Source organism: Aulonocara sp. 'chitande type north' Nkhata Bay, linkage group LG11 (assembly GCF_057382095.1).
Source record: "Aulonocara sp. 'chitande type north' Nkhata Bay isolate Kocher_YH1m ecotype deep benthic linkage group LG11, A_spYH_male_GT1.1, whole genome shotgun sequence".
NCBI lineage: Eukaryota > Metazoa > Chordata > Actinopteri > Cichliformes > Cichlidae > Aulonocara > Aulonocara sp. 'chitande type north' Nkhata Bay.
The window spans coordinates 17,584,393-17,611,833 of record NC_141354.1 but is presented as its reverse complement, the minus strand read 5'-3'; the positions used below and the strand labels follow the sequence as shown (position 1 = coordinate 17,611,833).

Here is a 27,441-nt window from a genome sequence, read left to right as displayed (position 1 = left end):
GTATATTTTCTCTAACTTCAGATTCTAATATCCACAGTCATTCTGCATGATATCGGTCCATATCTCTTCCACGTCGTACAACAGAATCTCGTTGGACCGTGCCGCTTGACTGCATTTTCATTTTGTTTGCCGTTGGTCAATGATCTCATCTTTTCTTTTCTGTGTTGTTTTTCTCTTGAAAGAGCAGAAGTGAAAATGCATCATGTCAAGCAGCAACAAAAGATGGAGAAAATGTGCTGATGTGCTTCAGAAAAGTGGAATTACAGCAGAATGAAGGGTGTTTACAAAAGGTTTTCTTCTCACGTACATATGTGTGAACAGTCGCAGAGACACATGGATGCCCAATATACACAAAATCTCATTTTGATTTTGCACTTCAGCACAAGACACACACGCACATACACCTCCACAACAGAATTCTCATTTTCTTTTTCTATTTCATTCTTGACACACACACACACACACACACACACACACACACACACACGACTATATGCAGACAGGCACACACACTCACACACAGACATATGTGCACACCTCTCCTAGCTGTGTACCACAGTGGCCTCTCCTGCTGTTTATCAAACCAATGTATGGGTAGTTTTCAGCTCCAGTGGTCTGAACACTTTATTCCATTTCCCTCTTTCCCACTGCTTAACACACAAACACACAAATATATGCTCAGGACAAACACGCACACACTCCGTACACTATTCTCCACACTCGCTCACCAGGACAGACTGTGCTCCCCACAGTAAATCCAAAAGATTGATGTGTCTCCTTGGACAAAATGAGATTGTGTGTCATTACAAGGTATTATGCTACAGAACCCCTGAGTAACTGAATTAGTCCCAGTGTGTCACAGGCAAACACAATTTACACACACACACACTCGTGCACACACATACACACAGTAGTTTATTAGTGTGTCCATGATTTCAGGGGGCATTACGTTCAGTTCGAAATGTTCTGGAGCTTTAACCATAACTACTACATGTCAAAACTTAAGCTTACTTCAACCTTAACAACATGTCTTCACCTAAAAATTTGATGACAGACATTACAGGAGCTTTTTTTTTATCCTCCTAAGGAAAACACATTGACATACTGTGACGGTGTAAACAAATTTACATCCCTACAATCTGAGCAACACCCAGACCACACACACGAGTGACTATTTTAGAGAAGATTTGTGACTCAAGCAGCAACTTTTTGTCAATAAGAAACACCAGCCGAGTAATGAGGTGATTTCCACTACATTATCTGTAGTGGTGCAGACACATGCAGTCCAGTCCAGTCATTTTGTTTTGTTGCTTTAGAGGAATGGAGTTTAAGAAGAGAGTGGTTACGTTTGTAATAAAATGTTTAGGAACCTTTTGAAAACTCTTAATTGAGAAAAAACCCAAAACATTTTAAAAGGTCTCAATAATTCCTTTACATCCTCTAATATATGCAAAGATTCTGCTAGATGTAAAATGACAACAGCTTTAAAGTGGACCTGTTATGCACATTTCCAGCTGCATATTTTTATTTGTGGATTTGATTAGAGTAGCTTTGCATGATTTACGGTTTAAAATGACCCTTATTTATCTTAGACTGGGCTTTGTTGAAGCCCCTCGGTTCATCTGCTTAAAGCAGATATCGACTTTTAGTGACGTCATACAGAGCCAAGAGGAAGAAAAAAGCTTTAGCCATGTTTTATGTGAGTAACCACCACTGTATCACACTATATACATGGTAGAGCATAATAGGTCCACTTTAAGGCATTTGACTAGTCACTCCTTGATAATTCAGTAAGAATGGAGTAAAAATTCTGTTGCACACTGACTGCATTTGAAAATAATTTCTCTCTAATGTGTAGTTAGAGACGTTGCCAACTTGTTTTAGTCAATCTGCAGTGCATCTCTCTGCAACAGGGAACTCAACCAAACTGGTTGTCATCTGGTTCTATTCTGGTTTTATTCCAATATAATAATAGGTTTGTGGAGGAATTTCTGTTTCAAATCTGAGGTTCTAGCTGAACTCTAAATGTAAGTAGTTAATGTGAATTGTTGTTTACTTTAAATTTATGTATATGTGGACAACTTATACCATATTAACACACACACATTACATGTAATTGCCAACTTGATGCAGTTCTTTTGCAGACTGACAGCAGACTGGCTCAGTCTTGCCGTTTTATCACCTTGACACATCAAACTTGCTTTGAAGATGGCAGCTGTTTGCAAGTGGTTGCAGACCTGCTCATCAACTTCAAGCAACAAGATCACAAGTTCATTGCAAACGGTCACAATCAGTTCAGGCGACCTGCGGTCTCCAACCACTGTTTTGTCTAGTGACTTGCATGAAGTAGTAAGTCAGCAAAACAAGCTGTCAGTTGACGGTTATTACTGTGTGCAGATCCTTTTGACCTCTGAATCTACCTACTGTGTGAGTCAGCTCAGCATTCAGATCATCAGCAAAAAGGGGACTTAAAAATCAAGTAAGTTAGAGTGCAAAGTGGTTAGTAAGCCAGAGAAGTGAGCCGATTACCTGACTCAGTCAGCCTGATTGTAGGCCTAACCTCATAGCATATCTTCACGTGACACTTTATCAGTGAGTTCCAAAATAAACAAATATCCCACCATTCTTTTCCAGCAACAATAGGCTGATTGACTTTAGCACAAACACCGTCTCGAGGTCAGACTACAGACAAAACAAGAAGTTGGGAAAACACAGCCACTACGTGGACGTGGAGATGTGGTTTCACACACAAGCGCACACGCTCTCACACACATACTCACGCTGACTTTTTTCAGTCAAAACAACAAGCAAAGCTGCTGTAGTAGTTTCAGAAACGCGGGGTCAACATGTGACACATTTTCGAAAATGCACACAGAGCTCTTTCAGTATTTAACACGGGGAACATGAGACTCGATAAGAGAACTCGAGAGGTCATGAACAAAGGCTGGATTGAACACAGAGAGAAACAGGGCCCAGCTGCATTAGAGCACACACTCGTAGATGAAAGGAAGCTCACTGAAATCCATGCACACACAAATACGCAAAAACAACCAATCCTCATGTGAAATATTGGTGCAAAAACTTTTTTTTTTTTTACCTAACACACAGCTTCAGAGTGTTAACCAATCGTCACAAGTCAGCGAGCCACCGTAGAAAAGTGTTCGCACAAATTTACACTTTTGAAAAATGAAGTAAAATCTCTGTGTCGTTTCAAACCCACCCTCGCAACTCCACTTAACCCCCATTGACTAAGCGCCACAAGCGCCGCTTAATCCCAAACCCTTATGATTAGAGCTCCTAATAATATTTGATGTGATGAATATTGCCTTTTTTATGACTTACACAAGATCATCGGTGTGTGTGCAGTTCCCATGCAACTTGAAATGGGTTTTAACTGCCAATCTTTTTCTGAATTACTAATAACCCCTCTATTCATTGCTCCTAATAGGTCTTAACGTCATTGTGTCAGCAGTCTTTGTTCCTTGACTCCATATTATTTCGCCACCTCCACTTTGACTTTGAGATGACACTAACAGCAAACTCACAGGCTCGAGGCATTGTTCAGCCATATAACAGCAGTTTGGAGATTTTGTTTGCTAATATACCCACTTCAGCGTCTCCCCGTCTCGACAATAAGCGCAATGACTAATCTTGCTTTACAATTTGCATGGCGCTCAGACTTCCCCTCGCAGTTTAAGCTTTGTTTTCATAATTGCGTTTTGAAGCTGGCACAATACGAGCCCCGACGAACACTAATACACACCGATGGCTGTTTTCTAATTAATGTGTAGCTTTCTAATTAATGTCTAGATTCTAAATACTTATCACTGAGAAATTATTTTCTTGTTCTTAATATGCAGCACAAGGGATCCTTCCCGAAGGGAACTGTACTTTGTTTGTGTGCGCGTGTGTGTGTGTGTGTGTATTGAGGCAGGCTTACAAATGTATAGAGGAACCTCAGGGTTTTCCTCCCTTTGTTACCTTTTCAAGGCTGCAACCACACAATCTCTCCGTCTCACGCGCGCACACACGCACATTGGGGAGGTAACCTTTCTCATTGTAACACATTGATGAACTACACTGTTGTCAGGTACAACAGCTACCTCTGTGGTTTAATTAACTGGGACAAAACAGAAGAGGGAGCAAGGACTGATATAAAGTAGGCCAAGAAATATTTGGATTTAACTATCAAAGTGCGTCTTTACGTCACTGCAGCTGCTTAGTTTTCCTGAATGGTAAAAGCAGCTTTAAAATTGTTGTATTATTTCAAATAATTTATCATCCATCGCAACTTTAATACAAAGTAAAGGCGTGCATGTGCCTGCCACAGCGAGGGAGGGACACAGGCTCCTCTTGCGCTCAGCGTTGGTCTAGTTGTCACAGACCGTCCTGGCTAATGGAGAAGTCGAAACCGCTAATGCATTGTTGTGATACTGGACAAATGTTCAGCAACAGCAGCACACTTGAACACAGCCATACGAACGCACACACATTGCACGTTACTGATGCAAATACACACAGACACACAAGCAGGCCACTGACTGTCTCTTGAGATTAATGTTGGTGTGATCCATTCAGCTGGGCCTGATCACATTAAGATGGATTGACCCCCTGGTGGTGTGTGTGTGTGTGTGTGTGTGTGTGTCGGTGTGTGTGCACGCACACGGGGTCCCATCTGTCTGTGTTTTCTCCACAGCAAGGTCCTGTGACCTAGCTGCCATCTTTAGTGCCCTCAGCGAAGCAATACTCTGAGAAGGAGAGATGGATGGATGGATAGCTCGGTTTTCTTTTACCGTTGTGGTGATTTGTGTCATTGAAAATTCTTCTGCTATTTTAAATGAATGTCAGAACGATTATAAGAGAGGGATTGCAGCATTTTAGTGTGCGAGGTGTTAGATGGTCCAACAAATGCAGTGGAACAAGTGGATCGACATGTATAATGTAGCTGTTTGTGCCGTAACAGAATGACCTCTTTTTTTGTCATCTTTAGGTTATTGCGTGTTACTTATTTTTGACAAAGAATTTGTGTAAAGTTGTAGTGTATCTGCTCTGTAGATAGACTGTGATTAACCTTTTTTTTTTTTTTTTTTTAATCACTGGTTTAAATGTGATCCAGTATTTAACTATGAACCATCAGAGGAAGAACAGCTGAACTTTCCTCTACGGAACATATTTATATATCACTTCTTGTATATCGATTATATAAAAAAATGTTACCATATTACAGATGATCCCAGCTTCCACCTGCGAGATGCTTCACAACATTACTCACTGGATAGTGGAAACTATCAGGATTAACGAATCCACCATCCTACTAATTGAAAAACATGGTCATTCTTGAGCACAATATTGTTTTATATATGGAGTAATATCATAGTGTGATTAGTGGTGTCTTTTGTGAGGCAGTACTTTTTGGCCCACAAATTTTGTCCTTTGTGCTTCAGGTTTCTGGGGATCAATGTTATTTTTCCGTGAATGTCAAGGATGCAGTTTATGCTTACTGTTTTTGTTTTTGGACCATAAGGCACATCGGATTATAAGGCGCATTAAGCGAAGCAAAACAGTCAGATAATTCAAACTTTACTCAACTCATTCTTCTTGCTTCCTTCTTTGAGCGAACCAGAACTGAGCTGCTTTTAGGATGCATATATAACAAATCCCAAGCATTGTTTTATGTTACCATGATCAGCTTTAGCAACAAAGTTGTACCCAATGTATTCCCAAGGTTAGAAGCCTCCATTAGTAGTACTGTGCTAATGGACAGTCAGGTTTTCAGAAGTACTGGCCCATTATTAGCTATAATTGAGTTTGTTTGGGTCTTTACCCCCAATTACTTTGCAGTATTTTGCTAATGAGATGCCACAGCGTTTTATTCAGACTGACCCAATAACATGTACTTGCAACTAATGGAACCAACGAGGGGAAAAAAAGCCAGAAAAAGAAAAATGCATAGAAATAAAATTAGATTGAAAATAGAAAATACAAAGATGTCATATGCTCACGTAACCTCAGAAATTCCATGCCAACAACAGTTGGCTGGAAAAGATGTTAAATCCATAAAATGCACCTGAACGAGACAGTTATTTTTGTAATACTGTCGGTGTGTGTGTGTGTGTGTGTGTGTGTGTGTGTGTGTGTGTGTGTGTTTTACCATTTTCAGTTTAATATAGGATGTAATTGATTTGCAGTTCAGGATGCTAACACATCGCACAAACTTTTTTTTAATGCCAGGTTGTACTTTTCAAACTACAATGACAAATTCGAGGTCTGAAAATGAATCCAAATTCATCAGATGGTTTTAATAGAGTGTGGTTTGGTTGATCTTCCCAACCAAGCACTCTCCCGGAGTTTACACCCTGCCATACTCAGGGGTTTAGTGTGAGGCAGTTTTATTTTTGTTCTCATTTTTCTGTTCTGCTTCATTCTCCTTTCCCTTCCTTTCACAGTCAATTTGAATCAAGCCTCTCCTTTTTCTTGAACAAAACAATGCGGCGACTCTAGCGTTTCCACTGTTTGTCTTTGAGACAGCTGTCCATGGTCACTTCTAATCCTTTGAAATAGTTTATGAAAGAGAGAACAGTTTTTACTCTCCCCTGTCTTTTAGTGCTTTTCCTTAATTGACAGGGCAAGCTTCATTACTTTCCTTTTAACCTCCTAAGACCCGAACTCTTCCACGACATGCATTTTTAATTTCTCTTTGATATTTGGGCATATTGGGGCCTGATGAATGTAAAAACAAAGAATTACCAGATTTTTTTTTTTTTTTTTACCTTATTTTTGTTTTTAAGAAAAATGAGAGCCACAAATGAGGATATTCATTTAAAATTTTGATAGAACCGTAGCAGTATAATGTCCTCGTAAGTGGATATCAGGCCCTTGTAGAGCAAAATTGAGTATTTTGGTCTAAATAACCCAAAATGTGATGTCCACATATGTGGACGGCAGGTCCTAGGAGGTTAAAAGTCTCTGTTCATTTATATATTCCACCTTCACATTTTGAGCTGAGTATAGTTCATTTAAGTTGACATCCATTTCCAATGGCATTGGTGAATACAACCAGCTGCTTTCATTTGATGTTTAATATATTATTAGATTTGTGCCGTATGATATAAATGGAGCACAAAAAGATTGAAACACAAGCCCCCAAAGCAAAAAACATGTTTTCTTCAATAAAGTCAAAAGTGAAGGTTTGCTCGATCTTTCTCTTTTTACATTTTCTTTTGTGTCTTTCTGTCGGTGTAGGTGTCTGAATGCGTGTACCTACTGCAAGACGAAGCATGCAAGAGGAGACTTGGCCAGTTATCCCATAGAGGAGCTAGTGGAGAGAGCAAGGCAGTCTTTTCAGGGTGAGTACCTTTTCTCTGTAGACAGACACACACTATCACTACACATACACATACAATTACATATACAAAACCTTGAGCACATACAAAAGGGAGAAACAAGGAGGAAAATCTAGCATCTGAGTCCACACAACGCTCACAATCACAATCACTATCACTACACAGGGCTGTGCAATTATTGGAATTTCAATTTCAGTTACAGTTTTGGTTTAGAATAAGATAACTGAGATAAAAAAAATTATGTGACACATTCTTGTTTTGCCTTGGGTTATAAATCCAGCGCTCCCACTTCCTTTTCTCCTTTATGTTGGTGGATTTTGACCCTGACTGTGCTCGAATTGAGTATAAAAGGTTGTGTCGGTGTCTCTGTGGTTGTGGAGACACTTAAGTTCTGATTCAGCGTACTCCTGTGTGTGTGTGTGTGTGTGTGTGTGTGTGTGTGTGTCTTATTAAGAGGGAGAGGTTTTAGTAACACATGTTGATGTTTTTGTTCTTGGGTGGAGGCTCCAGCCATTTGGCTCTAGTTTGATGCCAAAGGAACAGCTGTTGTGCGCTGGCATCTGTTCCTTAAGAGCACACTCCCAGAATCCCTAACTGCACAGCAGGCCATGCCTCTGTTAGAGCCCCAGGCAGGTCAGTCAAGGGCAAGTCTACGCACTCATGACACAAGTGGCTAACTTAATTATCGAGGCGCTATCATCCATTTTATGATATGCATTTTAAAAAGCCAACTGTCTATTAAAAAAGCCTGTTTTTCATTTGTTTAAACTAGCTAGGGTCACTCTGTTATCCCTTTAACACCAGCATTTATCCATGAGCTCATTGTGTTTCAAACTTTGCTGTAAAACTAAGTATTAATGCACAAAATCTTCCTGCCAAAGACATGAAAAATGATGACAAAAATCCATTCGTTCTGCCATTAACTTTACTTATTTCACAGTAATCACAAAAACATGCTAAGTTCAAAAGGGACAAAGGTACATTTCTTCCTTTCTCTTTTATAACAGCGTTCTAGCCTCATACCTACAGATAAAATTAAATATATAAAACCTCTCGCAAAGTATTGAAACTTCTTATTATGCTGTTCTTCACCCCACTGCCGTAAGAACTTCCCACTAACAGGACTTGCCAGGCTGTTGTGTTCTGGACTCTTAGGATTTACTCGTTCAGGTTGATCCTGGCTCCCAAATGTACTACTGATAATGCTAAGTGTCATGAAAATCATTATTAAATCATTAAAAAGTTGTTTTGCGTTACGTTTGCGCCACAGTTTTCCATCCGAGTGCAAGCATCGCAGCAGGGATGCCTGTTGCGATGCTTGCATGAGAAAGAGATGAATAAATTCTGTACTGCATTGTGCCAGGTGTGTTATATAATTTGCTCAGAACTGATTGGATAACGCTGGTGTCTGTTGTATTACTTCCCAAAAGAAAATATCCTTGTGTGCTAATTGCTCCTGCACAGCTAATAGAATACTTTAATTGACATAAACAACGAGCCTGGAACTTTCAATGCAATGTGAGTGCTGGTCTTTACACAACCTTCGATATTAGGGTAATTAACCCTCCCTCTCCTCCAAAAACCCCCCCAAACATAAACCAAGAGTCCACCCTTGACAAGGACACGGCTTTTAAAATCCCATCCTGAACCCTCTAAAACAGCTGCATCCATGCCACTGCCACAGGGTGGGCAGTCAAGGACAAACTCACCAGCTGCTTGAACCTTGGTGTGTATTTGTATGTTTTTACGATCATGGTCGTATGATTTGGGTGAAATCAGGAGGAAGAAACGCACCTGCCCGTTAGAAAGACAGGGTATACTCAGGCTTTGGGAAGACACATGCATAGATTCAAAAACAGGTTTAGCTTTCATTGCTAACTACCAACAGTAAATACATAAATCAGTATATACATCTTTCACTCCTAATTACAGGGCCTCATGCACTACAATGGATAACCTTAATAGGCTTGTGTGTGTCACGAGCAATGCTCATTCCAAGTTGAATCTTAAATTTAAATATAAACTGTAGTCACTCAATTTTTATCGTCCTACCTTTGGTGTAAGTTTGCATTTCTCTGTGTGTCCATGAAAGGGATTGTAGGAATTCAACTTATATGGAGGCACACTCCTGTACACTCTGCCAAGAAGCCATCAACATGTACAAGTAATAATCCCGTGTATAAACAGGCTGCTGATTGGTTAAAAAGTGTGTTCTTTTTTAGTTTAAGAGGAAGAAGTGCAAAATTAAAAAAGCCCCGCACAGAAGATTAAAAAAGCATGTGTGAGAAGCTCAAACAGGAGATACAATTGAGTGTTTGTGCTTTTTTTTTTTTTTAAACACTAACACAAGTTGCATGGGCTGCACATAAGGACCCGCAATAGCACAAACACCAACCAGAGTTACCCACACTACCGGATACTTCAGATATTTTTGTCACTGTCCCCCAAATGAAAGCACTCCACACTGCACCACTGCAACGCTGCAGGTCTAAACGTACAGAGTCAAAATGCCCATTGTTCACACATCCCCTGTGCTGGCTCTGTGCCAACTAGGAACCAAAGGGGGCCAGCCCACAATTTGAGAACCACGGGATTGGCACAAGTCTGTGACATTAGTGCAAGTCAGAGTGATGTCCTCTGAAGTTATGGGAACTGTCTGCGCGTGTGTTGAGTGTAGGGTGGGGAGTAATCCGTTACAGCACAGGAAATATGAGTGTCAGAGACAGTTGTTGTTTTGAAAACACAGAAAAAGGAAGCAGAAGGTTATGATTTACAGATAGCTGGAATTAACAGAAACCGACATGGACAGTGAGATGAGAAAAGATGTGAGGTCTCACCATCCAAGCCTTAGATCTAATCTAAAGGGAACGTGCAGTTTGCTAACCTGTTTCTTGTTGACTGTTTTCAAATGTCTCTCTCTCACCACACACACACATGCGCACACGCACGCACACACGTGCACACACATCTGGTGCAGCAGGGCCCCTTTTTCTCTCACTCTCACTTTATTTATCACCTTTTTTCTAACTCTAACAAACTGAACCTCACAAATAGACGCTGCAATTTGATTTGCTATTTGATGGCTTTTAAGTAAAACTAGGCCGCTTCTACGAATGCTAATTTTGATTGGCCAGTCAGCCCAGCGCTGGGGGTATTTGATTGGTTTATCTAAGGAATTTTAAAAGGACTTATAGGATTTATTCGAATGCGATTTGTGGTAAACACTTTTCATTCAAGCTGGGAAAAGAGTGAGCGAGTGTGAGCGCACAGCTTTTAAAGTAATCTGAATTATTCAAATGTATGAATTATAATTTTTAACATCAGAGAGGTTTGTTAATGCATGCAGGTAATAGAGGCTGGGGATGTCACGGGAAATGACAGCTGTGTGTGTGTGTGTGTGTGTGTGTGTGTGTTTGAGAGAGTGTATGGGTCGGGGAGTGGAGGGGTTCATGTGTGTGACAAACACGTGCTGGGGAGCTGAGTGGGTTGGTTTGCGTGTCAGTGGGAAAGCATGGGTGTATATTCTTCTGGAGATGTCAATCAAACCCTACTTACTGTGAACACTCAGCTGTTTAACCTCAGCTTTCAGTTTCAGCTTTAAACTTGGATAAAATGTCTCTGCCGCTCTGTTTATTTTGTCAGCACAGAGGATGCAGGGATGTGGTTTGTAAAATTTAAGGTACTGTTACTGGTTAAAAGCGTCTGGGGTTTAGTAGTTACATGTGACCAATGGATAGTACTAAAGTTTGAATGAGAGGTCGCAGGCAATAGCCTTAGACAATAAAGGGCAGATTTAAAAACTGACAGTCAGCATGTAGTTTGAACTGATCCAGTGTGTGGATCCCCCCCCACCCAAAAAAACAATACACGTCTTTTTTTTTCCTCTCTTTTGCCTGTCCCGTTTGGCTCTTTTGCCATCAGAATTGTTGTCTAAAGGCAAAGAAAGATGCCCAACGGATTTACTTTACCAAATTGACCATCCCAGCCTTGCCGTAATGGTCCATTTGATTCACCTTTTATTGTTTATTTTATTTTCACTTACTGAATACGGGACAGACTTGACTGGGGGAAAGAAGGGGAGAAAGAAAGAGGGAAAGAGAAACAGCTGAGAAGAGGGACGGGGGAGAAGGGCAAAAAACAAAAACCAACAGAACGGGCAGGAAAAAAAAAAGGAAAAAAATGCATATATCAATCACCTGGATCACCTGCTGAGAAAGAAAAAAGAAAACAAGCAGAAGAGAACAAGAGTAATAGAATAAACAACATCACAATGATATATGGGAATATGACAGTAAATACTAAATGTTAAACATTATTGTGCAGCACATAAGATCAACAGAACACAGTGTGCTTTGAGGTAGGAGCCAAAAAGGGTGTAGTTTGTGGGTGTGATCACCCGTGTGTACACCTGTGAGCATGGACGCGCTTGTTTTTTTTTTCCCAAAAGGTTCCTTCATGTAATGATCTGCTAGAGGGTGTGGGGGGGCCACAGCCCCGTCCTCCAGGGCATGAAGCAGGTATGGAGGAGATCAAAACTCCAGACATCCAGAGGCCCCCAGAACACAAGAGACCAAGGAAGACCAACAGAGGGGCAATACACGTCTTAATGGAGACGGATGGAGTGCTCTAGAATGTTCTTTCCAAGACTACCTATATATAGTCATTAATAAACTTAGGATTCAAGCCATTTATGATGTAGGGAATACTGACATAAGGACATTTTTAGACTGACTTGAGCATTGTGTACAGAACAGTGCCTAACAAACACATCTTTAGATCTGTTTTCTACAATTGCATTTCGCCCACACACACACACACACACACACACACATATATATATATATATATATATATATATATATATATATATATATATATATATATATATATATAAAATAAAAACACCCAGCACGCCCCTGCGGGCGGTTTATCCTTCAAGCTCGGGTCCTCTACCAGAGGCCTGGGAGCTTGAGGGTCCTGCGCAGTATCTTAGCTGTTCCCAGGACTGCGCTCTTCTGGACAGAGATCTCCGATGTTGTTCCCGGGATCTGCTGGAGCCACTTACCTAGCTTGGGAGTCACCGCACCTAGTGCTCCGATTACCACGGGGACCACCGTTACCTTCACCCTCCACATCCTCTCGAGCTCTTCTCTGAGCCCTTGGTATTTCTCCAGCTTCTCGTGTTCCTTCTTCCTGATATTGCTGTCATTCGGAACCGCTACATCGATCACTACGGCCGTCTTCTTCTGTTTGTCTACCACCACTATGTCCGGTTGGTTAGCCACCACCATTTTGTCCGTCTGTATCTGGAAGTCCCACAGGATCTTAGCTCGGTCATTTTCCACCACCCTTGGGGGCATCTCCCATTTTGACCTCGGGACTTCCAGATTATACTCGGCACAGATTCACTGAGCGCTCTGTGTTGAGCGCTCAGTGAATCTGTGTTCGACTACTCCGCCTAGGCTGCACTGTCGAGCGCAGAGCCACTGAGCACTCAACACAGACAGCATAGTCAGAAGGAAGAGCGCAGGGCAAGCTAGCAAGACAGAAGTTATGCTCTCCTTGCAACATGGACCTCCCCCACCCTCATTCAGATCTGGCGTTTGGAATTATTTTGGTTTTCATGTGACGTATGACCCTGAAGGTAAGCGAGTCATGGACTAAAGTAAAACAGTATGTTGGATGTGCCATGCAATGCTCAATTACATGGGTGGGAGCTAGTGTGTTAGCGCAGTTAGCTCGTTAACGTGTTGGCCGTCTAGCCCCATGCACGGGGCGATCGGCGGTAGCTCGTTAACGGAGATTTGCCATGTTGTGGCGTTATGGTCATTTCAACGAGATTAACCTGAAATCACTAGTGGGAACACAACGAATATGACTGCACATTTACGCCGACATCATCCTAGTGCAAAGACAAAAACAACAAGCATGCTACTAACTTTAGCCGAGTCATTTAGACAGCTGTTAGCACGTGATTCTCCTTATGCTGCTGAGAATATAGCCCAGAAGAAGCGGATAGTATAGCTTTTATTTTGGAAAGAGCCATTTCTCTGTAATAAACTCTTTTCCAAAGATGAGTGATTCCTCAATCAGATACAGGGCTTGCAATATCGCTAGCCCGACGTCCTGGGGCTAGCGATTTTTTTTCAGTGGGCTACCAAAATCTATCTCTGCCCTGCCCGTCGGGCTATTGTAGGAAGGAAAAATATATGTCAATGCTTTTGCATTCTTTCAGAAATGTAGCTGGGTAATTATGTCATTGGCATCGGTGAGCCACTGTCAATATGTGACATATTGAAATCGCGTTTGAATTTGCGCTTGTTTTTTTTGCTTTCACTTTGCAATCGCGGGAACTGTGTATAGAGAGCGACAGCACTGATCTGTGAGTGATGATAATTTGTGCACCAATTCCTCTGACATCGTCTTATTAATCGTTAGCTTACTACGCAAACATGACAAGTGAAATCTCCCGCAGCTTAAACATGTGAGAGGTTGATCGCGCAGAGAATCGCTGAGCTTATGTGAGTGCGTGTGTAAAAGCAGCAGGATATATATTTCAGTTCTGCTGAGCCAAATAATAAATATATATATATATATATATATATATATATAAAATTATTGTTATACTATTATTGTTATGCATGGCCTGGCGATATGAGGCGCTAATAATATACAAACTACAGATCCCATAATGCAGCGCTGTAGCCTCCTTGCTGAACGCTAGGCTAACTGAGAACATTCCCGCGTCAATCAAGTCAAACTTCTGTTATTGCTAAGCTAGCCGCTCACAATGGTGGAGAGAAAAGTTGATTCTTACAGCAGAGCCTTTCAGCACCAGTGGGTGACTGAATATATGTTTACAGAGACACGGGACAACGACAGGAAAAGACATTTTTTAAAACGTATGTCAAAGTGTAACCGACATGAAACTGCCCTGGGACAAACTTGTTGGACTTACAACAGATGGAGCGCCGGTGCTGTGCGGTGAAAAAAGTGAAGCTGTCACAAATGCACCAGTGCAACTTGCCTCACTTTCCCTGTTGCCAAGTAATGTTGAACCAAGTCAGCAGACTTTGCTGAACTGCACCTGTCAAAGTTTATTTTTTCAAGTTTATTTAATCTGGAATAATATTCCTGTCTGTTTTTATTCATATTTATGTTTAAAAAACATTGTTTTAGTGTGTTCAATAAATGTTTATCTTGTTTGGCCCGCGACCTAAAGTGGGCCTTGAGTTTTGGCCCCCTGTGCAATTGAGTTTGACACCCTGTGTTACATGAAGTATCATATCACGTGTCACAGTTTGTGTACAACCCATTTACAGTCTCATTTAACAGTGATTGTACAGAAAGAAAGACGTTTCATAGCTTAAAGCTCTGAGACCTGCAGATATTCTGCCCCTGAGAAGTGTGATGGGAGACGAGTAGTCGGTGTGACAGGGAGGTGCCGGGGCCGTGCAGAGAGAGAACTCTATTTTTGTTGCGTTCCTCAACCCCCACTGCGGCAGACGCCTTGTCATTTTTGTCTGTCAGTAGGGTGTTTTTGAAATGGCCTTGTCTGAAACAGGATGTGACGCTTCATAGATACAGACACACTGCTATCATTCCCACATGACACACTACATTAGCGTGTGACATGCGTCTCAGCAATCACAACACAGCTTGAATTTTTGGCTCTAGCTGGTGTTGGCATAATGAAAACACACGACATGAAACCTCCTATCACCAATATTTCTTCTTTTTTTTTCTAAAACTACCAGCTGGTGCTTTTCTCCCACGTACAAATGATTGATGCGCTAAATTCTTAAAGGGCTTGTTCCTGTGCTGGAAAATCCTTAAAAACTTCTTGAATATCCTTGAATCTTGCAAAAAGTGTGTGAAATGAAATTGTTTCTGTATTGCCTATCTAATATAATACTATCAGATTGACGGTTTTGTGTTAGCATTGCTTTAAAAGATTTAATTTATTTTATTGAGCTGTAATATATAGTTTGTGGCTTGAGTGTGATCTTAGTGCCATTTCTGATGTGAGCCATTGTGCTCATGTGAAAATAAGTAGGGAAGTTTATTTAAGTTGGATGACGAATGACTTTTGGTTGTTTAGGAAGAATTTAGAGAGATTTATCTGCTATATCAAATTTATATATAGACTTTCAGCCTTCTTTCAGACATTTATAGTGATGCTGAGCAGCAGAGTGAAATTCTCAACTTTAATTCCTTTATTATGAGGTCATAAGTTTTCAAGCGGAAATAACTTCTTTCATTTCTGACTAATGATCCTTTGGGATTGGTCTTTCAGAGAAAAACAAAGACAGTTCCCAAGCCCAAACAGAATGGGATCTGATCTTTCCAGTCCTGATTCTGAGACTGTTATGTTAAGGTCTCTCAGTCTGAACAGGCAAGCCAGAATTCTCATGACTTTTATCTCATTTCCCCGTCTAAGCAAAAAAGATAAGTCTTCTTTCCATACTTGAGTGATTGAGAGACAAGCTGGGAAGTGTAGTTTTAAGTAGCCAGTGGCATCCTGAATTAAAATATCTTATTTAGTAATGCCACTCATATAACAATTCTGCAACTCCTGATTATGCATTAATATGTTAATCCCCATAAATATGCATGGCCCTTGCACATCAGCTTATACATGAAAGACTATCTGCTGACTTTAGTGGCCTTCGTGCATACTTCTGTATGACAGCGCTGTGCATGTGACATCTTTGTTATTGTTCTTTTCATCCTTGTGTATCAGTTCAGGGACGTAACCAGTTCCCGCTAAACTCTGATAGTGGACAAATTTCAGGAATGACGCAAACGACCAAATTTAGAAAAAAGAAATAAAACAATCTAGTCTGAGCAAAACATCTGAGCACAAAGGCTTGTGGTGTGAGTGTAGCAGAGGCTCTGGACTGTCTCGAGTCAATAACGACTAGAAAGGCAGTCGGCTGATGCTTCTGTTTGCTGCCTGGATGCCTCGGGCTATTTTGTATTTGAATAGAATACGGAATAAAATATTCATTTGGATTTTACTTTTTCCTTGTAATATCAGGAGGTTTCACAATAGCATACATACTTAAAAAAAAAAAGCTCTTTTTCTTTCAGGTTCAGAAAGTATATATGTAATATTGGAGTTGTATGGTGGTGAAAAAGCTTTACACATTTTAGAAGGGCTTGAACAACGGCCGTAAAATTCTAAGCAAAGTATTGAACTATATAACACCCACAAAAAGATATCATCTGCTTTCCCCCCACATGACTCCTGGCATCAGCGTTGAAAGAGATATTAGCAGAAATGGCACTGCTTAGTTCCTTGGTTCCAGCTGGATGACATATGACAGATAGCCACAGATAGACGGGCAGATATGTGGGCTAGGTTGTTGGCTAGCTCCAACATCTGTGACAGGTGTCAGCTCATGTTTACCTCTGCCGCTGCAGCTATGTGACACATGGACAGACAGGGCTGCCAAAGTTTGCCAGGAACGATCCTCTATGGGTGAGCGGTCCATCTAAGTCAGGTGTTCAAGCTAAAGTTTTGTGCGTTTGAATTGCACCTTTGTGCCGCTGCTTGGCTCAATACATTTCTTGCAAAGGCTGTGGAGTTGTGAGTGCAACGTTTTACAGAGAAAACCAAAAGAAAGCTATAAATTAACAGACTCACAAGGTCAAAAATGGATGAAAATATGTGCATAGATACAGATGGGTATGTAATGTAAATTGTAAACATGTAGATGGTAGGGAGGGAGGTAGGGAGATTAAATAAAAACTCACACTGGAAGTGAACAAACCGCAAGACTGAAATATTGATGGGAGAGCATTGATCATAGTTGAGTCACCAAAGAGTCGTCTATTAGAAAGAGCATGTGGAAAACTGCTGAGCATGCAAGCGGTAACACAAATTTCCTGTGTGGAGGCACTCGCATTCATTATTCACAGAGAAAGCCCTCTCACAGAAGCTAAAAATGGATTTTCTAAATCGCTACCAGGCCGATAGCTTGCTGATATTTTTCACTGAGATGTGGAGGTTCCTCTGTGTGTGCTCTTACTGAGTAATCGTTCAGGCTCTGGCAACAGTTTCTCATACTCTGGGTGTTGTGGAGCAAGCAAACTGATTAAAGACTGCAATCACACATGAACACATGCACTAGAGCTCAGATAACGACACACGAAGAATTAATAACAATAGTTACTCGATTTGATTCGTTGTCAGGTCTGTTTTGGTGTTTGTTTGCATGTTTAACTGAAGCAAAACGCAAATTAAAGCACAGACGTAGAAAATCTCAGCTGTATGGAATACAGTTTTTAAAGATCCGGTGTAATGGTCTGTGCAGCAGACGGGGAAATGCTGAGAGCTTAACTATTGGAAACTCATCAATCCGGCTAAATCAGGAAAAGCTCCTTTGCACTTCTGTGACATTGTTATATACTTCTCAGTGTACATATGAAGCAGTGTGTGAGACTCCTCGTGAGATTTGTGGTTTTGATTGGAGATCTTTACCTCTGCATGGAGATCAGGAGTTTGTTTACCAGATTTCACGAATAAAAGACAAACTAACAACTCCTTTAGAACAAACAGTTTTAATATGCTTAACATTTGTCTGCTGTTTTGTGTTGATGACAAAAAGTATTTGATAGAAAAGTGGTCTAATCCTTGTTAAAAATATAGTTAGCCTCAGTATGTCAATTCAATTAATCTGTGTAACATTTTGGTGTAATTAATAGAGCCTGACCGTGTATCTATATCCCCCTATATTAGTTACTTTCACATGTATTGTAGGGGTGCAACGATACACAAAATTCATGGTTCGGTTCGATACTTTGGTGTCACGGTTCGATATTTTTTCGATACAAAAAAATGTTCATGCCTTTTTAATTTGTCATTTATTAAAATTATAAATATTTATTTTAACTCAAAAGTACAGTTTTTAAATTTAATGTTGCTGAAAAAACAAAATAATAAAATAAAATAAATCTATCTGATCGAGGAATCACTCGTCTTTGGAAAAGAGAGTTTATTACAGAGAAATGTCTCTTTCCAAAATAAAAGCTATACTATACGCTTCTTCTGGGCTATATTCTCAGCAGCATATTAAACATATCAGGTCCCCATAATCATGTGCTAACGGCTGTCTAAATGACTCGGGTAAAGTTTGTAGCATGCGTGCTTGTTGTTTTTGTCTGCTTCCACTTGTCTTTGCACTAGGATGCTGTGGGAGTAAATGTGCAGTCATATTCGTTGTGTTCCCACTAGTGCTGTCAGCGTTAATCTAGTTAAAACGACATTAACGCCATAACACGGCAAATCTCCGTTAATGAGCTACCGCGGATCGCCCCGTGCGTGGGGCTGGACGGCGTCAACACGTTAACAAGCTAACTGCGCTAACGCACTAGTTCCCACCAATTGAGCATTGCGTGGTACATCCAACATACTGTTTTACTTTTGTTCATGACGCGCTTACCTTCAGGGTCATACGTCACATGAAGACCAAGATAGTTCCAAAGGCCAGATCTGAATGAGGGTGGGGGAGGTTCAGTTTCGGGTAGCGTTGAGGCAGTTGCCATTTCTCAACGAGCTTAGCTTCTGTCTTGCTAGCTTGCGCTGCGCTCAGTGGATCTGCACTCGACAGTGCAGCCTAGGCGAAGTAGTCGAACGCAGATTCACTGAGCGCTCAACACAGACAGCATCGTCAGAAGTTGATGAAATAAATTAAAAATTTTGTATTGTTTGATACATATGCGTACCGAACCGAAAGCATTGTATCGAACGGTTCAGTATCGACACGAGTATCGTTGCACCCCTAATGTATTGGTATCTGAATTTATAACAGTCGATAAATGAAAATGAAGAAAGTAAATCTCTTTACTCGATGGGCGCAATTTGTTCACCACATGTCACTTTGAAGCTGACGGCTTGCCACTTGCAGATATTCCAGGCTCTGGCTGTCTAGGTGACCCGCTGATGTATTTACTCCTTTATGTCAATCACCAGTATCCTTCCCTCTCATTGGTAGTTGCTTCATTTTCTTGCCTGGTTGTCACGTTGTTGCAAATCACTTCCAGCGTGAACGCAGCTCAAGGAGGAGCCGGGAGAAACACTCTTAAAGCGTGTTATGAGTGTTGATGTTGCATAGTTTGTCCACAAGAGCAGCGGTCCCCAAACTATTTTGTGCCACGGGCCGGTTTATGTCCGACAATATTTTCACGGAGCGGCCTTTAAGCAGATAAATACAAGAAATAAAATCAGTACTGGTACCCAAAAAAGGAAGATTTGGGGAAAGACCGAAGGAAACTGAGTTAACGAGAAAAACGAGAAAAAATAAAAACCTGAAAACCATAAATTTCACACATGAGCCTCAACTCTCGCGGTCTGGTAGCAAACAACTCACAGACCAGTACCGGTCCGTGGCCCGGGGATTGGGAACCACTGCACAAGAGGCGACATCTCTGTTGGTAACACATCTTTGGAGTGATGCAGATAAACCAACCGGCTGATCTGAGCAGAGCACGAACAAGTAATCCCAAACTTGTCGAAAGAGACAAACAAGTTTCTCTTCAAACTCCGTCGACACATCATCTTCATAACGACTCATAAGTAACAGCTTATAACAAATCTGTTCATGTTTCACGTGTCTAAAATAACCATCGATTTAAAAATGAATAACTGATTTTCATATCAGTGTCGGTAACGGCCAACAGTAAAAGAAATTCCATGAAAGAAGATTATTTATCTATTTTTTGATTATTAGAATAAGATAGTGAAGAGCCAATTACATCATGATTTGTATGTGCGAAATGAAACTGCTCATTATCGCGGACATGTTAGTGTGTTGTGCGTGTATTGGAGTGTGTTGCTGTGCGCTCACACCAGAAGAGTTGAAAGCTGCTGAAACTAAAGAAGAAGGCGAGGGATTGGTTCTTTTCTCCTTTTTTCTTTTTTTAAATCTCTCTTGTGATACCATATTAAACATCTTTGTGACATTTTGTTCTTCCGGTGCAGCTAAACTGCTGTTGTCCTTCACTTGCGTTGTTGCCTCTGCATTCTTATTTGACCTCTTTTAATTCTTTCCCTAGTCTGGACAAAAAAGACAGCAGAGGGTGGTGTGTGTGTGTGTGTGTGTGCGTGCGTGTGTGTAGCATCTTGTCCTGTGATTTAGTGCCAAGCTGGCAGCAGAGAGTAGTGAATAGGGGGCCCATTTCACACAAAGAGGGCACATACACACAAAACTCGCAGTCAATGCCACACTGCAGGCCACCAACCACACACCTGGCACGCTGCTATTATGTCACCAGCGTGTTGTGTATCTGTGTGCACAAGTGTGTATGTGCGATTGTGTAAGTCCAGCAGACACCATCTGCTCTGTACTCTGTGAACTCGTGTCCACACCTCTCTTCTTCCTGTTCCACTTCACCATAACGTACTTTGACAAAAAACACAACAAAGTAAGCAAAAACTACACTTGATGATCCTTCTCTGTACTACTAAATGTACATTATAATTTAATCTGGCAACAATTGTTGCTACACTTGTATGAGACTTTCATACAAGATTATTTATATTCTAGAGTTGTTTGAGTCCATGTTATTTTTTCCTTTTCCTTTTTCTCACGTCTCTTTCCTCATAGGTCACTTTATCTTCCCTCCATGCCTCCTCAGCTCAATCTGTCTTTTATTACCGGTAATTAATTTTTTACTCTCTGTCACTTTGAAGTCAGCGTGTGCTACTGTATTTAACTGCTGTGGAGGACTGTGTGGGGGGAGGGGGGGGAGCAGTTCCCTTCTCAATCAATAGGTGGCAGTAGGACACTTGGATAAGCATGCAGACCATGCGCTTGCTTCACTGGTCTTGTTATTGTCTGTAGAGCTTTGCACACATGCCCACACTGTCTCTCGCACACTCTGAGAGTCAGCTTGTGTCTTAACTGCTGTAAGTCCTCTGACTCACATTTGGCTTTTAGTTCCTTCTCGCCAAAAAAATGTGCCCGTGCCTCTCTCTCTGTATGTGTGTGGGTTCCCTTTCCCAAGCAGCTAAGCGCACTACTGTTGATGTTGTTTACTTGCCGACTTCCTCCTTGTTAGTCCATGTGAATCACAAAAGACAACAAATTACGTGACACCCTCTTTCTTTGTTATTGTAGCCTTATAAATATTCGGAATGATTTCCCGCTTAAAGAAGTTATTTTCATGTTTTCTTATTTTGTTTCCTCGTGGTGGCAGTGTGTTTGGGGTGGGGTGGGGGGCAATCATCTTTTCATTTCCCTTGTGATCTTTCATGTTTAGTCAAGCTCTGTAATGGTGGCAAAAAAACAAAAAAGTACTGGTTTGAATTTTTTGGGGTTTTTTTGGCCTTAGCTTTTAATTACATCATATCACAGCATGACTTTAGTTAATTTATTACTTATTCTGCTGCTGTTTTCATACTTTCATCACTCTGTTCTGGTACAAGGAGTTATGAAAAACAGTCATGTATGATGGTGGATACTGATTTACATGATCAGTTGAGTCCAGATCATGCCCTGTTACCTAGTGTCATACCTGAGATTTAATTAAAGGGAAAAAACAAAATCATTTTTCAGTCGAGTGTTACTGGAAAGCCTGTGAAAACCACAAGGTTGTTTCCATAGTCCCAGTGCAAAACGAAACAAAGGAAAAGCCGCAAGTGGCTCAAGTCCTCAAGTTTGTCTGCTTTGAAGTCTTGTCTCGGAGGTTTAAAGGCAGAAGAATCTGAGATTAATTGGGCTGTTTAATCTACACAGTTCCTTTGTAAGCTTTTTGTGAGTGTCACAAAAAAACAAAAAGCCTTTTAGATATCCTGAGGGCTTAAAGTTTTTACCGTGTGGCATATTTGTGTCAGATGGATTTCTGTGTGGGAAGAGCGCTTAAGATGAGTGAAAGTTGAGTACGAAGTTGTTTATAGCAGCACAGCAACAGATTCATTTAGGGTGTTTTTATTCGCAATAAGCACTTTCCCTTCCATCTTTATTGTTTATAATTTTCAAGTGGAGAGAAGCCCTTTTTCTTACTTTATGATAATTAAACTGAAGAACAGCTTGTCATATAACATCTGTCTTTATAAAACACAACAGTAAAGCAAGCATAGGTCTGGGAAATCATTAGCTAGTCCCCTGACTTGGTCTCTGTTATTTAGGGCTTCCAGCATAGCCACCTGATATTGGACCCACGACTTCCTGTTCTGTACACAAAAATAAATATGTGAATAAATACATCATTATCAGATTGTGGCCTGTGTTTTTGAGTTTAATTAATTAATTAATTAATTTTTTAAATAGGCAATGTGTTTTGCCTTAAAGGATATCAAATTGAAAATTTACTGGTCCTTAAACTTGAACTTCGGTTTCCACCAGGTCAACAGGGAAGTCTTCTGGTTCTGTAGCTTGTAAGTGCTTTGGTTTTTCCACCCACCCACCTCTGCTTCTGGTTTATGGGGACAGCAGCCTAAGCAGAAAAGCCCAGACATACCTCCCCAGCCACATCCACAGCTTGTTCGGCAGAGCACTGAGGTGTTTCCAGGCCAACCAAGAGATGTAATCTCTCTAGGACAGGCTTGGCCAACTCCAGGCCTCGAGGGCCGTATCCTGCAGGTTTTAGATCTTACCCTGGGTCTACACACCTGAATCAAATGATTAGTTCATTACCAGGCCTCTGGAGAACTTCAAGACATGTTGAGGAGGTAATTTAGCCATTTGAATCAGCTGTGATGGATCAAGGACACATCTAAAACCTGCAGGACACTGGCCCTTTAGGCCTGGGTTTGGACACCACTGCTCTAGGATGTCCTATGTTTGCCTCTTGGCCTCCTCTAAATAGGACATACCCAGAACACCTCTCCCAGTAAGCACCCAGGTGGCATCCTTCTCAAATGCCTAAACAAGCTCTACCGGGTCCTTTTAATGTGGACGAGTAGGCCCTCTTTAATGACTGAACAGAACTAAAAATGCTAAATTCCAGGATCTCATTTTTCAGTAACAACACAAAGCTCAGAACCATAGGTGATGATAGGGACGTCCATCAACCGGTAAATCGACAGCTTCACTTTTACGATAAGCTCCGTCTTCAAAGCGACAGACCCAATCAGTCTGTCAGTATCCCACTCCCCTCACTCATCGACAAGACCCTGACATATTTAAACTCACTTTTCCAGTATAGGAATATGACCTCAGGCTCGGAGGTGCCGATCCTTATTTCTGCCGCACGAGCTGGAGGCCGCCACCCAATGAACGCAACAGTACCACATCATCTGCAAAAAGCACAGATGAGATTCTCAGTGATGTAAAACCAAAAAGCTGAAATATGCTAAACTGCTTAGTTCAGCATATTCAACACTTTTTTAAATGTGGAAAGATTCTTTACGTTAAATGTATGCATTTTACTCTTATTTCCCATTATAGCTATTAGGCGACTGACAGACTCCAACTTCAGGCTTTAACTTCACTGCTTTTTTTCCTCCCCATGGCCCACAAAAAATATAAACAGTCTGTCTGCAGAAGTGTTCCATGCAAACAGAAGTTTTTGGTTACCAAAGCAGGTTATTGGCCTCCTATCTTTTTCCATACACACTTCACACATCCATCCACTTAACACATCACAATTAATTGGTAGTTTACCTGTAATTAACATGAAACCCACATCATGTTTTGTGATCAGTGCAACTCATTACGTGTGAAAGACAGAGAAATGATGTGTGCAGCTGTTTTTCTGCCTGGATCGTTCCATCACTTCGCACTCACTAATGGCTCTGTTTACTCGTCTTTTTCTTTACCGACTCTGCTCTCTCACCCTGTCATTACAACTTCTTTGATCTTCCCTCTTCATCAGTCACTGGCACAGTCTTCCTCGTGTCCCGTTGTCGATTTGTTGTGTACATTTCTTTGTCTCAGAGTCTTTTTTTTCTTTTTTTAAAAAAACTTTTTACATTTTTAAGAATGTGTTCTCACTTGACAACTATAACCTTTTTAGTTTTTTAGTCTTGTTGTTCATTGGTATCAGTTTACTGCCTAATTTCCAACCTGTGTGTATTAACATTGCTTATGAAAAGCCTAAAACCCATTTTATTCCTAAAGAGACACATCATCAGCAACTTATTTCTTTCCCATTTAGCTTAAGGAATGAGGAAAAACCAAGAGAGAAACATTAGCCCTGAAGTTTGTTTATTTAGTCTTCAGTTTTAAATTAATTTTAAATGATCCATATTGGGATGAAGCTGTGTTGTGGATTCGTGATATAATTTATTAATTACAATTTTAGCTGTTTTAGTGCTGTTATGTTAAATTTAATGGCTTCAGACTCACATATAACAAACATATTTATACATTCAATCACTTATTAATTTTATCTAACTACTACTGTCAAGCTGCTCAAATCAGGCAAAATAAGAATAGTTTTATAAGTAAACTGGTGTAGACTTGTGTCATATTCATTTTTTTTCTTTAGGAATCAAAAGAAGTTTAAAAAGTGCCTTTATTTGGCAAACATGTCCTCATGTACGGTCATTCTACAAAAGTACACCCACATCTTCTAAGTGGAATTTATTTTTTTTTATTTTTTATAACTTAGTGTAGTTTTTGTGTATTTGTGCATATGTTTGTGTTTGTCCTTCTCTAAAATATATTTTGATACCATCAGGGGGTCTCTTCACACCCCCTGCAGGAAGCAGTTCTCACATAGTGGTCTGCCCGTTGTTATAGCCACGAGCTCCTGGTGTCGGGTGACATGAAGGGGCTACAGGGTAGACAGCTGATGCACATACTTACGCAAACATAACCGAAGCTTGCTCACAGAAATATTTTGCAAATGCTGGAAACTACTGAATGTGTCCTCTAGGAAATGTTCCCTCAGACGGTTTTAGCTCAAACTCTTTGTGCTTCAGGTTGTACATGGCATTGCCCCTCGATAAACAACCTTTGTCTTGTCCCACTGCAGTTCAAAAATATTTACTCCATCGCATTTACTGTTCCAAAGCATCTTCTGTTGGATGTGTCATTGTTTGGCAGATAGAAAAAGGCAGAAAACTTGATCATCATCTTTACTCAATCTTCATCCCTCATGTTTATGTCTGAGCTGTCATTTTAGCATCAAAAACACTTGATCAAATTTAAATTGTAGCGTTCCTGTTCAATGAAGAGTCACCAACATTCCTACCAGCAGTACTGGCAGTGGCTTTACACGTTCGTAAAGCCCTGCTTTATGGCAACACAGTTAGATACAAACCATCAAATTTATGCTTTAAATGGTGGTAGAACCAGGACATAACACAGCCAGCTAATTCTTAGGGCATTTTTATACCTGTAGTTTATTTGAACTGAACTAAATTAGTTGATGAGTCATCAGACTTCACTGTCAAAACAACCACTGCATTTCACTTGCTTATGTTAGACTATGTGCTAGCAAGAGACTCGTAATCCCAAGTGTTTTCATTTGTATTTAAAGAAAGGTTTAAAAAAGGACATTGATTCAGTTCTTTTGCTCACCATCGGAATTACTTTGTTCGAACAAACTGCAACAAGACGCCAGTTGAACCAGTAAGATTTGACTCGGGGCAAAAAGCACAGGTCTGTTCACCACACTTATTGTACTAAGGTTCGAAAATGAAAGGTAACACAAAGTCATTCAAAGAGCTTTAAATTGTAAACAGTTAAAAATGAAGTGTATTCTAGTTAATTTTTTTAGGTTATTTCTTAAATCCTGTGATGGTTCAAGGCAACCCAACCTGCAACCAATATGCTGCTCAAATAATGAGCTCTTGCCTGCTCGTTGTGAATATTTAATGTTTGGTGTTATCAGATGGCATGTTCGTGCACAGTATGCAAATCATAGAAGTGGGTGGGGAGGTGCCATTGATGACTAAACCAAGCAGGCTTTCTTTTGATGCAAAACAGACTTCTTTTTTAAGACTAAGGTTGAAGAATTCTTCTGCACTATTCGTTATAAAATGTTTATTTTTTTAAATAAAATCATGGATTACATGACTATCTATTACCAATAATTTACTTTAACCTGAGCATTAAACCACAGCAGTTGTAGTGCAAACATTTTTTTCTGTTTGCTGATGCACAGAATAGCAGTGATAATTTATCTTTCCGACACTGGGAGTTTAAAAAAAGAAGAAGAGTTACGAATTTTTCGACTTTAATATGATGGAACTTGAGTAGTTCACCACCAAACAAACATAAACCATGTGATGTTAGTTAGTACAGACAAAGGGGGCATTTCGAAAGTCATCTTTTAGTTAAGCTGTATTATTTCTTTGAGTGATAAGAAGTTCCATTTTACAAAACATACTTATTTATTTACTTAGATCTTTGACTCAGGGCACTAACTATACATTAGCTTTCTTGATGCTTGTTTTATTCCAGTTAATGTCAGTTTTTGATTGGTGAGGTAGAGGTATAATATATTCAGTATAGGTATACTGAATGAATACTGTGGCATATGATATGGATTTGAACGTTTTAGAGCATTATAATATTAAAAGAAGATTTTTGTGTGGGACTCTATTTTGACAGGGTGGGCAGGAATGACTGCACATTAGGCGATGCTGTTGAATACTTAAAGTGGCTGAAAAGAGTAAGCAAATTGCTGGAGAAAGTGATATAAAGATAAAAGTGAAAAGAACAGAAGAGAAGAGCTTTCAGTGATGTATAACGGCAAGAAGAGATATGAATCATTAAAAAGAAAAATGATAAGGGGAAACGATGGAATACAAGACAGCAGCGCTTAAAATTGTTTGATCTTATGGAATACACTATCACTTCCTGCAGTGAGAGCAGTTTCCATTGGCAAGGAAGAAAAGAGAATGCTTTTTTAATTGCATGGGTTGCACACACACAAACACAAGCTCTGTACATGTCAGGACATGTCTTCAGCATGCATCTGTGTGTTTATTTTTGCCTGCCTCTGGTGGCAGTGCAGTATTTAGCCTCAGTAGTTCTTGTGGTCTCATTACTCTTGCCAAACAGAAGCACATTTTAGCACATAACTTTGTGTTAATCAAGAGGATATTGCTTCACTTAGGTGAAATGGCTTCATATGGAGTTATTGCTATTGTGCTTTCATGACTCAGACCCAAATGCATGACTCCAAAGCATTAAAAAAA

General features: G+C 40.3%; 1 protein-coding gene across 2 annotated transcripts in view; it reads left to right on the top strand.

The window, feature by feature from the left end:
- Positions 1-27,441, top strand: part of cdkal1 (CDK5 regulatory subunit associated protein 1-like 1) — a 259,083-nt gene that overhangs the window by 99,626 nt on the left and 132,016 nt on the right. For both annotated transcript variants that reach the window (XM_086310824.1, XM_086310823.1), the window contains exon 8: positions 7,243-7,346. In XM_086310824.1, the coding sequence (XP_086166950.1) occupies positions 7,243-7,346 (104 nt within the window). The remainder of the gene's footprint in view (positions 1-7,242; positions 7,347-27,441) is intronic.